This window comes from Equus asinus, chromosome 14 (genome assembly GCF_041296235.1).
Source record: "Equus asinus isolate D_3611 breed Donkey chromosome 14, EquAss-T2T_v2, whole genome shotgun sequence".
Classification (NCBI taxonomy): Eukaryota; Metazoa; Chordata; class Mammalia; order Perissodactyla; family Equidae; genus Equus; species Equus asinus.
In genome coordinates this window covers 23,753,001-23,765,147 of record NC_091803.1, presented here as the reverse complement: position 1 = coordinate 23,765,147, position 12,147 = coordinate 23,753,001, and the positions used below count along the sequence as shown (strand labels likewise).

General features: G+C 42.6%; 1 protein-coding gene and 1 long non-coding RNA gene across 3 annotated transcripts in view; both read left to right on the top strand.

The window, feature by feature from the left end:
• The window catches only part of LOC123276826 (uncharacterized), a 54,548-nt gene extending 50,727 nt beyond the window's left edge, over window positions 1-3,821 (top strand). The window contains exon 3 of the long non-coding RNA XR_006513397.2: window positions 2,981-3,821. This is a non-coding gene — a long non-coding RNA (uncharacterized lncRNA). The remainder of the gene's footprint in view (window positions 1-2,980) is intronic.
• Window positions 3,822-4,158: 337 nt separating this feature from the next.
• The window catches only part of VKORC1L1 (vitamin K epoxide reductase complex subunit 1 like 1), a 72,522-nt gene continuing 64,533 nt past the window's right edge, over window positions 4,159-12,147 (top strand). Inside the window, exons 1-2 of one of the 2 annotated variants that reach the window (XM_070484510.1) lie at window positions 4,159-4,614; window positions 6,969-7,883. In XM_070484510.1, coding sequence (XP_070340611.1) covers window positions 4,268-4,614; window positions 6,969-7,179 — 558 coding nt within the window. In that variant the 5' untranslated portion in view covers window positions 4,159-4,267 and the 3' untranslated portion in view covers window positions 7,180-7,883. Of the gene's footprint in view, window positions 4,615-6,968; window positions 7,884-12,147 lie in introns of those variants that run through there. The other variant, XM_044746386.2, reaches the window with a different exon arrangement.

The window sequence follows — 12,147 nt, the reverse complement described above, 5'->3', positions numbered from 1 at the left end:
ATGAACAAATTCACAGAAACATTTTTGGATTTCTAGTTCTGACATGGTGGTTTAAGCCAACACAGAAAGTGTTAGCGTACTGGGTAAAATGTTCTAAGAAAAATTGTTTAAACACATAGTTGAGCTTGGCAGGAAGAAAGGTGTCAATGAAAAAGAGACCTTAAAACTGCCATAGGAAATGGAGTGCTGAAGCTGCAGAGGCTCAGGGGGATGGGATGTGGCTATGGATACTGGCCCCAGAAATTGGGGTGATGAGCTGGAGCAGAGATCCCTGCCAGCCTGAGTCTGGTCCTCCATGAAAGCGAAATGGGGAAGAGGGTCTTTAGGAGCACAGAGGGGGAGGTTTCCTGAATGAAGCAGCATTTAAGCTGGTCTCTTTCATTCACCCGTTCTCCATGTAATTCTTGAGCACCTGCCATTGTGCCAGGCACTGCAACCAACTGCTGGGAATACGAAAGACCCAGTCACTGTCCTCATGGAATTTGCAGTTGATGGAGCAATTACAATGTGAAGGCTCCTCTGTGTACATATTTTTAAAATAACAGCTTTATTGAGATATAATTCACATACCAAAAAATTCAACCTTTTAAAGTTGTTTTAGTATATTCATGGAGTTGTGCTTCCACCACTACTAATTTCAGAACATTAGATTACCCCAAAAAGAGACCCCATACTCATTAGCAGTCACTCCAACATTTTCTGTCACCCCAGCCTCTGGTTACCATTACTCTACTCAGATCTCTCTCTAGGTATTTGCCTATTCTGGACATTTCATTTAAAAGGAATCATACAATATGTAGCCTTTTGTGTCTGTGTCTATCTTATTTCACTTAGCATAACGTTTTTAAGGTTCATCCATGTTGTGGCGTGTATCAGTATTTCATCCCTTTTTGTGGGATAATATTCCATCGTATGCATATACCATATTTTGTTTATCCATTTGTCAGTTGATGGACATTTTTCGCTATTAGGAATAATGCTGCTGTGAACGCTCATGTACACGTTTTTGTGTGGACACGTGTTTTCAATTCTCTTAGGTATACCCTATGAGTAGAATTGCTGGATCACGTGCTAAGTCTATGTTTAACATTTTGAGGAATTGCCAAATTGTTTTCTGAGGGGCTGCACCATTTTACATTCCCACCAGCAATGTATGAAGTTTCAATCTATGTACAAATTTTGAAGTTTACATTCTTGGCTTGGCACAAAGTGACCACCAAGAACTGTGCCCCCCAGCCAAAAAAGGCCTTAGCTGCCCCTTGGCACTACAGAAAAGCTGGTGAACAGCTTTGCCTACCGGGGAGCCGAGAAGCTTCTCCTGTACAGCAACAAGGGCTCTTCTCTGTGAGCCCCTAACAGGGACAGCCTCACCCAGCTTCCCCCGACAATGTGAGCTCTGTGAGGCAAGTGCTGTTGATCATCTTCTCTGCTATGGTCCCAACCCCTGCAACTGTGCCTGGCACATAGTGGGTGCTCAATAAACATCTGTGGAACAAATGAATGGATTAGCTTCCTGCTTTATTTGCCCAGTTACCCCTGCCTGCTTCTGGGAACAGCACTTTCTTGTTCTTCGGGAAGACTGTTCTTTCGTAGAATCTCTGGTGGGTCTGGGGGTTCTGCCATCCCCAGCACTCTTTCTTTCTAGCTACTGGGCCCATGAGTGACCTAAGTCTGGTCAGTCTGTTGGAATTCTCCACAGGATTTTTAAATTTGGATTTAAGGTATGAGAAGCGGTCTCTTTCTGGCAGGAGAAAACAAAAATGCAAGACAGGAACTATGGGGGCCACTTTTCCTTCTGTATGCAAAAATCAGACTTTGAGAGAACAAAATCCACACATACAAGTGGGAGAGAGAGTACTGACAGGGTTTGAGTCCCTGGCCTGGTGAGCAGGGTTTGTGTCACCGGAGTCCTGACTATTACAACAGAGGTGAGAAAGCCTTCCAGGAGAAAGAGATATCTAAGCTGTGGATAAGTAGGAGCTGGAAAGCTCCAGGGTGAGAGGCAGTGGAATGTGTATGAGGAATTCTAAGAAATTTCTTCTACTGTTCAGCCAGATGATCAATAGATCTCATTAAGAGAGTAAAGGATTCCAGAAGGGGGGAGTCATAGGAGAATGAGTCCACTTAGATTTATGAAAACCAGTAGAGAGTTCAAGCGGTGATCTTTCTGAGGGTTGTGGTAGGCAGCCTTTAGGATGGCTCCCAGTGATCCTCTCTCCTGGTATTCATGTCTTTGTCTAATTGCCTCCCTTTCAGCATGGACTGAATTTAGGGACTAGCTGCTGCTGCTTTTTTTTTTTTTCCAGCTTTATTGAGATATAATTGACACATAACATTGTATAAGTTTAAGATGTACAAGATGTGCTATACATATATATTGTGAAATGATTACCACAATAAGGTTAACATATCCATCACCTCACAAAATGACCTTTTGTGTGTGTGTGTGAGAGAACATTAAGATTTACTCTCTTAGCAACTTTCAAGTATACAATACAGTATTATTAACTGTAGTCACCATGCTGTACCTTAGATCCTCAGAACTTACTCATCTCATCATAATTGGAAGTTTGTACCCTTTGACCAACATCTTCCCATTCCCACCCCCACCTCCCTCACCCCCACCAACCACCAATCTACTCTCTGTTTCTATGAATTCAGCTTTTTCAGATTCCACACACAAGTGAGATCATACAGTGTTTGTCTTTCTCCGTCTGACTTATTTCACTTAGCATAATGGCCTCAAGGCTCATCCGTTTTGTTTCAAAAGGTAGGATTTCCTTCTGTTTCATGGGTGAATAATATTCCGTTTTATGTACATACCACATTTTCTTTATCCATTCATCCTTTAATGGACACTTAGGTTGTGGACTAGCTTCTAAGTAGTAGAATATGTAAAAGTGATGGGCTGTCTCTTCCAAGATTAGGTTACAAAAAAGACTGTGAGTTTCATCTCCCTCTCTCTTATCCCTTGCTCTAGGGGAAGATAGTGCCATCTTATGGAGAGGCGCAAGTGGTCAGGAACTGATGGATCCAGCCAACAGCCAGAGAGGACCGTAGGCCTGCCTGCCAACCCGAGTGATTGAGCTTGAAGGAGAATTTTCCAGCCTTGAGATGCCTGCAGTCCTGCCAACACCTTGGCTGCAGCCTTGTGAGAGACCCTGAGCCAGAGGACTCAGCTAAACGGCACCCAGATTCCTAACCCACAGAAACTGAGAAAATAAGGGTTTTTTGTTGTTGTTGTAAGCTGCTTAGTTTGGGGTAATTTGTTACCCAACAATAGATTAATACAAGGACATTGATTCCTCAAAATCACTATTTTAAAGCTTCTGAAATCTCTTTGAGAGCTGCAACCAGGAAAAAGCTAGCATTCTCCAAGAATGGTGTGTTTCTTTCTTCCTAGGGACAGTGAGAATAACACACAGGTGTTTTCCTTTTAGTTTTGGCCACCAGGAAGCTCAGAGCCAAATTTATGGCTCAGTTTTAATAATTATGCAAGACCCTATGGCATGCTTATCTGTATTCTTACACCTGGTCTTTTCCTTTATTCTGATTTGTCTTTTTCTTTGACCTGAGTTTTTAGTTCATTTTTGTATTTTTCTATATTACATGAATTATTTTAAGCCATCTCAAATTCAGCTTACAAAGAAGCAAGGCATTCACAAGTAATTTTTCAAAAATAGTTAAGTTTGCACCTGTTGAACACGAGGTGCCTGGAGGTGGTGGTGAGGAAGATCAGGTCATGGAAGCGCGGCTCTGGAGGTCTGGGCATTGGTCAGGGTTAATTTGGACTGGGTCGGAAAATATCAAGTGATAATGACAAAAAAGGACAAAAGGATGGCAATTGATCACCACCCCCGGGGCGGGGGGGGGTGGGGCGAGGACTTACCCAGCCACACACTGTCATATCTTTGAAATTTATTCATTGCACCGGGTTCCCCTAAGGCCCTCCCGTCCCGTCCCGCCCCGGCCCGCCCCGCCCCGCCCCGCCCCGCCCCGCCCCGCCCCGCCCCGCCCCTCCTCCCCTGGAGCTCCGCCCCTCCCTTCTCCGGGCCCCTCCCCTCCACTCCCCTCCCCGCGGCCCCGCCCGCCGCGCGCCGCACCGCCTCCGTCTCCGCCTGGGGGCCGGGCCTCCGCGGCGGTTGCGCGCCCCACCCTCTCCCTCCGCGCCCGCGTTGCGCCTTCTCCGCCCCGCCTGGCTCTCTCCTTTCGGGGCGGTTGGGCCGCGCGCCTGTTGGGGCGGGGCCCGGAGGAGGCAGTCGAGCCAATGGGGCGCGGCGGCGGTGGCGGTGGCGGTGGAGGTGGCGGCGGCGGTAGCGGCGGTGGCTGGGTCGGGCCCCGGCGGGCGGCGGCGGCTGAGGTGGAGGCGGAGGGAGGCGGAGGCGGCGGCGGCGGCGAAGGAGGCGGTGGCGGCGGGAAGATGGCGGCGCCCGTCCTGCTGAGAGTGTCGGTGCCGCGGTGGGAACGGGTGGCCCGGTATGCCGTGTGCGCCGCCGGGATCCTGCTCTCCATCTACGCCTACCACGTGGAGCGGGAGAAGGAGCGGGACCCCGAGCACCGGGCCCTTTGCGACCTGGGGCCCTGGGTGAAGTGCTCAGCCGCCCTTGCATCCAGGTAGCCCGGCTAGGGGGAGCGGGCGGGGAGCGGCCGAGCGGCTCGGGCGAGGGCAGAGGCTGGGGGTGGGGAGCGCGCGGCGGGAGCTCGGGCCTGGGGGGCGGCGGGGACCGGGCCGCGGAGGGACCGACCGCGCCGCGAGCCTGTCGAGGGGCCAGGGGGAGGCTGCCGGGGGCTCTGGCCTGGGGGACGGCCCGAGTTCAGGCCGCTGGGGGGGAGGTGGCGGGGCCGCGAGACCGGCGAGGAGGGATGAGGTGGCAGAGTGCAGCCCGGAGGCCGGAGCGGACCGGGAGCAGTTGAGCAGGCTGGGGCCGGGCTGGGAAGGAGCGAGAGGGGTTCGCGGAGGGTAGGTCCCGGCCAGCTTGACGGATTTCCTAGTTTTCGCTTGTGGAGGCGGGTCGGGGTTGTGGGACCCTGCTGGAGGGAGCAGTGAGGTCAGTGTCCACCCCTTGTCCCGGATCGTTGCAGCCCGAGGCTGTGCGGCCGGCGTGGGCTGCGGGCTTGCATTTCCCACTGTCTTCCCGGTGCTAGGACAGGTGTTTCCGTGGTCAGGCCTCTTTGTACTCTGTAGCGCTAATGAGAATTTGCAGACTTCTTGAAACGGTGACATTTGCGGGCAAACACGAATTTGACCCTACTCTGGAAGAAGATACCAACACTTAACATATCTGATTTCTTGGACTCCACCTTGTATATTTCAGTGTGCCTAGGAAGGGGAAATGGCCTGAGCTTGGGTCTAATTTAAGCTTAATTTGAGTAAAATATGAGTATGTCATGTATAGTGATGACATTTTGGGCATTAGATGACTTTTAAACGTTGTCTAATGGGATAAGGGGTATAATAGGATACCCACAGAAGATTAAAAACACGCATTGCTAATCTGGGGTGATTGGTTTGTTTTACTGATAATTTTAGGTTTTTTTAAAATGTAGTTGTTTATCTGTTACATTTTATTTTCTGCATTAGGTTTTTCTAGGCAAGTTACTTTGAAAAAAAGAGGAATTTACATCTTAAAAAGTGGCTGCTTTTTTTTTTGAGGAGGGTTCATTAAAAAAAGTAGCAAAAGTGAAAGAAATTATCTCAAAATTGATAGGTTACAGTTTTCATAGAGACATACTTTGCCTAATATTTTGAATTTAAGTCACATTTGAGCAGTTTCTTCTTCTGTTGCTCTGTAAATTGCTAGGTAGACAGTAATGTATAGCTCACTAGTTTATTTTGACCTACATATTGGTGATTACATGAACAAGCTGGCACTGGAGTTTGTCTTGTTACTATTTACAAACTTCAGACTGCCTATCTTTTTCACTTAGGCAGCCTTTTTCATGGACCAGGTGGTCTAACTCATTTGCCCTTAAACCAAAATCTTGTAGCTTTTTAGTGGGAAAATAGTCATCATTATTGCTACATTAAATATAATGCATTTAGAATGTAGGTATCAGTTAACAGTTAAAATATGTCAATGTGACAGAAAGCTCACATTCGTTGTTGGGTATTTTGAACCAAGTTAATAGACTTAATAGACTCTCAGATACCTTTTGAGAACCACTGAGTATTTTATGCAAACATTTTAATGTTATTTTCACTATCCATTGGACAGGATTTTTTTTTTATTTTTTATTTTATTTTTTATTTTTTTTTAAAGATTTTATTTTTTCCTTTTTCTCCCCAAAGCCCCCCGGTACATAGTTGTGTATTCTTCGTTGTGGGTTCCTCTAGTTGTGGCATGTGGGACGCTGCCTCAGCGTGGTCTGACGAGCAGTGCCGTGTCCGCGCCCAGGATTCGAACCGACGAAACACTGGGCCGCCTGCAGCGGAGCGCGCTAACTTAACCACTCGGCCACGGGGCCAGCCCCTGGACAGGATTTTTATACTTAAAAGTACCTTGTACCCAAAGTTAGTTGAGTGAATACATAATGAAAAGACTGTCCAGCAGTATATTTCAAGTGTTTAAAAAAAGAAGAAATAAAAATGACTTTGTGTAATAGATTAATAGGGAATTTAGGCAGAATTATTACCAATTTTTTTTTTAATAATTTTATTTTTGTTATTCTTGTTTATGGTGTTTATCTTTGTTTTTTTAAAGATTTTATTTTTTTCCTTTTTCTCCCCAAAGCCCCCCCAGTACATAGTTGTATATTCTTTGTTGTGGGTCCATCTAATTGTGGCATATGGGACGCTGCCTCAGCGTGGTTTGATGAGCAGTGCCATGTCCGCGCCCAGGATTCGAACCAACGAAACACTGGGCCGCCTGCAGCGGAGCGCGCGAACTTAACCACTCGGCCATGGGGCCAGCCCCTATTACCAATTTTTTTTTTTTTAATATTTTATTTTTTCCTTTTTCTCCCCAAAGCCCCCCGGTACATAGTTGTATATTCTTCGTTGTGGGTCCTTCCAGTTGTGGCATGTGGGACGCTGCCTCAGCGTGGCTTGATGAGCAGTGCCATGTCCGCGCCCAGGATTCGAACCAACGAAACACTGGGCCGCCTGCAGCGGAGCGCGGGAACTTAACCACTCGGCCACGGGGCCAGCCCCACCACTTTTTGATTTTAGAAACACTGTAGTCTATAATAAGCTTACCTGCACCTTTTAACATTTAGGCATGGAAAAAGTGCTTTATGTTATCCAAACTGTATGTTTAAGTTCTTAAAATTAACTTTCCTTTAAAAAAGACTGTTTATGAACCATGTGATAAATATAGACTATAAATATTTTCAGTTATGTATCCTGCAAGATCCAGGTTTGTGCTCTTTTTTCTTTTTAATAAAGCATCATAAAATAATACAAATAACATCAAGTAGAATATTAAAAGTATGTGTAAGACTAAAAATAACTGGATCTCTTTATAGTTTTAAATGTGAATTTAATATGTTGTGACTGAAACTAGTGTTTAATTGTGTAACTGTGTACTTAAAATATTTTAAATTTGATGCTCACTAAAGGAGGATAGGTAAGAAATAAGACATGCTAATAAGAGGAGTAAATAGCTTATTTGCCTTGTACACAATAAAATTACTTTCAAGAAATTTATTCAGTTTGATAAGCCTGTTTGTAAACTACTTGCAAAACCATATGTATATGTAATATATATGTGTGTGTATATGTATTACGTATATATTTAATGGAGATACAGAAATTTGGAAATTAAAGTAGCTCGAGTCTGATTTATCGACCAATTTTCTTTTGAAAGTAGGTGGTATAAACATCATTAAAAGTTTTTTGTCATGAAAAAGTGAAAAAGGCTTTAAATAAAAGCAGATTATTGGAGACCTTTAGTTCTTTTTATTTGGCATAAGTATTGATTGCCATTTGTAGTAGTATTTAAAAATGTGACTATTTTAGGAAAAGAAAGTTTGAGTCCAGGTTTGAGTGAGTACAATTGACAATAAAGGATGAGAAAAGATAACCAATGAAAAGAATCCTGAGGAAAGTCCTCTGCCGGAACCCACTGTTGACTCATGACTTCTGGCTCCTGAGATTCACTGTATTCTCATTTCTCAGTCCTTAAGGGTCCTAACAGAATGGAGATTAATGAGAGGATCTTCAGGGGGTTGTGTGTCTGTGTTTTGGAAGGCGTCGTTATCTAAAGGAGTAGTTCCCAGACTTTTGGATTTCATAAGAAATCTTTCCCCCCAAATTGGGCGGCTGCAACAGTTGCCAGTTTTTTTGTTCTGCCAGGTATAGCCGATAAAAACAGCAACAGTAACCCACACCAATATCTCCTGTTGTTATGATTTCATTTAAAGAAAGGATATTTTAACTCAAACAATTTGGAAGAACAGAATCTCAGAATAAAAGACGTTTAAATTGAATCATTTAGCTTTATTAAAAAGTTTACTTTCTTCTCATTTTTCCTTATTTTTATATAAATTAGTGAAAAATCTGCTGCAGACCTACACCAGCCTGCCAGCCAACATTAAGTAACCCCTGTCTGGTGCACTGAGCTCAGATCCAAAGATTCTGGGTGGGCTCCCAGCTCTGCCACTTGTTGGGTTGTGGCCTCAAACTAGTCACTTAGCTTCATGGAGCCTCAGTTGCTTCTTGTGTTAAATGGGGATATTAAAACCTGTTTTGCCAGATGAATGGTAGGATTAAAGATGATACAGTGAATAAATACATGGATGATACCTGGAAAAAAAATATGTAATCAATTAATTATAGCTGTTGTCATTGATTAGAGGTGTTACTTTTTTTTGCAGGTTTAATAATAAACAGCTTTAAGTAGTATAAGTTTTTTGTTTTCGGTATAGTCATTTATTATGTATTCTAAATGTAAATTGTTTTAGTGTACTTTTTTTTTCTGCTTTTTCTCCCCAAATCCCCTCAGTACATAGTTGTATATATTTTAGTTGTGAGTCCTTCTAGTTGTGGCATGTGGGACGCCACCTCAGCGTGGCCTAATGAGCAGTGCCATGTCCGTGCCCAGGATCCGAACCAGCAAAACCCTGGGCCGCTGAAGCAGAGCATGCGAACTTAACCACTCGACTACAGGGCCGGCCCCCATTTTAGTGTATTTTATTGCTCACTCTATGGCATAGTATAAAGACTTAAAGTCCATTTAAAACAATTTCAGAAATGTGGCAAGAGAAACAAAATAACATGCAGAATATTTTTTGTAAGTAATCCCTGTAAGTTACATTAGGTGCCTTCTGAGAAGGGTTTTATATAAAAATAGTACAAATGATCTTGGAAGATTAATAGGCTTGACAAATTTACAGTTGTTAAAACTGTAAAAATAGTGTTTGAAAACCAAGTCCTCAAAAAGTTGTCTTATGTTACCAAATGTTGGACTAGTAGGGCTCTCATCTCTTAAAAAAAATAGTACCATGTATTTGCTACCTCCTTCATTGAGATCTTACCTTTTTAGAGTTAGAATAGAACCTAGAAGTTTTTGCTGCTCCTTGCTTTGTCCAGCTAGACTCGGAGGTTAAATGACTTGCCCAGGGTAACAAGGTGGCAGGCTGGGACTGGAAGCCTGACTTCCAGAGCGCTTGTTTAGAGTCCCCGCCTCCATTTTTTAAGCGTTTTTTGAAAATACTTCAAATTCAAAAGATACCAAAGCATACACAGTGAACAGTCTCCTTCATATCCCTTCCCCCATATATGCAGTTCTCCCTCTCCATAAACAGCCATGGAACTTTCCAGAGCTGTTTTATGCATGTACAGGTACAAATATGACCATATTCTCCCCATTTCTGAAACATGAAATTCTCGTATTATATATTCTGATCTGTACCTTCATTTTTGCTAGCATTCTTTCTATCACCATCATACTTTTAAGTGCTTGCATTCATATTTGGTGGGATGTTAATAACTGCTAGTAAAAGAAAAAAATAAGTGCTAGTAAAAGAAAATTTGTTCTAGTAGTTTTGACTAAGATGAATTTAATAAATAAAATATAGATTCTTATGTTACCATTGTTTCTTGATATAGACATTTCAGAAGCGGTATGAACTCATAGAGTACAAGAGGAATGGAGAGATATCACACAGAGGTGAATCTGGTCTGCCATGTGGTAGAGATAAAAAAAACCGTTAATATTTAGACAATGCTTACCGTGTGCCAGACAGTGTTCTAAATACTTTATGTATATTATTTCATTCTCATAATAGTGCTGTGAGGCACTTTTATCACCTTTTTCCAGATGAAAAAACCGAAGCACACAGAATATAAGTGAAACTTGATTTAGATGGTACAGTGGCAGAGGCCTGATTGTAACCCAGGCAGTCTGGCTCAAGAGTTCAGGCTCTTTACCACTACTTTAAATTCCATTTAGATCTACTATTGATATAGTGATACCTATATTGGCCAAATTTTTTAAAATATGCAAACATTGGTGCCTTTTTTCTTTTATATCTGTATGCCAAAAACACCTAGAGTTTGTAGAATAGCTTTTGCTTGTTTAGAGCAATCTTTTTGGAAAAGCGGGGACATTACTATGAAGGCGTGGTATTCAGGAAGAAGTGAGTTCCTGGATTGTTTGCCTTCTAAGCCTAAACTTGTGAAGATAAGGCATTTGTCATAGCTAATGAATGAACAGATATGTATGGGGTGAGCTGTCAGGAAGACTTAACAGAAGAGCGAAGGGAAGAAAGATGAAGTGGATCTAGGCACCTGGAGGTGACGTGGGGAGGGGTCAAAAGAGTTAGCTTGAATTTTTACTGGGGTGGGGTAGACCTTTCTGAGAGAGGTGTTGAGTCATAGGGACCTACCGCACATAGAAACAGGAGAATTGACCCTGGGGCGTGGTGCTGACTAAATCACCAGGCAGAACTAGGAATTTAAGAATTTGTTTCCTCGATGATTCAGAAAAACTGTGGAGAGCAGCATGAGGAAAGGCAGAAATGGTGGCCATTTGAGATGAATAGTAAGTGGTCATATTTGAATGTAACATAAACTCACCTGGGTTGGTAAAGGACTGGAATCCAGATTGTCCAGAAAAATGCAAAACCAGGCGTTCTTGTTAACCACGTGTTCTTGTAAACATAGGTAAGATTTATAAGCACTGAGCCTTGGGTTTTTCTTCTGTATGGTATTTGTACTAGATTGCACTAGACTTGTACTAGATTATCAGTTTTCAAAATTTGTTCCCCAGAATCCTAGTAATATACAACAGGGATTTCATACGCATTTGAGTCACATTTTAAACTTTAAAACACTATAAACACTTGTATGCATTCAAATGTATATCAGGCTAAATTTTAACACTATAGAGACCACTGATTTGTACTGCCAGGTTATCTCAAAGGAGTTATGCTAGGTGAAAAAAAAAAAAGCACCAGTCTTAAAAGATTACATACTATGTGATTGCATTTAGATAACATTATTGAAAGAAAATTACAGACATGGAGAACAGATTACAGGTTGCCAGGAGTTAGAAATGTGAGAAGGAGTGGTGTGGTTAAGGAGGTAGCATGAGGGAGGCTTGTGGGGAGGGAACACATCTGTATCTCAAGAACTACACACACATACACACACACACACAGGAGTGGATGTAAAACAGGTGAAATCTGAATTACTCTGTGGGTTGTACCAAGGTCAGTTTCCTGGATGTGGTATTGTACTAGGGTTATGGAAGATGTTACCATTGGGGGAGGTTAGGTGAAGGGTTCTTGAGACCTTCCTGTGCATTTTTTGCAAATTCCTATGATTTGTAATTATTTTAAAATAAAAAGTAAAACAAAACAGCAATGTGTTTAGAATATTTGGGGGAAAATAAGCAAAAGGAAAACATTAAGATTACCCATAATGCCAAGACCTAGAATGACAATCCTTGTAATAGTTTCTTGCTTTCTTTGTTCATATACTTGAATTTTTAAAAATTCTATTGATTAGAAAGATTGTAGCTATAAATTGGTATTTTAAACATTCAGGGCTTGTTTGCTCATGTAAAATTAAATAAGCAAATCCACTGCTATAGAACTTTTATTGCATTATGCAATAACATGTCGCCTTATGCGTAATATCCTGATGTCATGTTTAGTATATATTTTAGGATTTTTATTTTTTACCAAAATGTTTGTGATTACCAA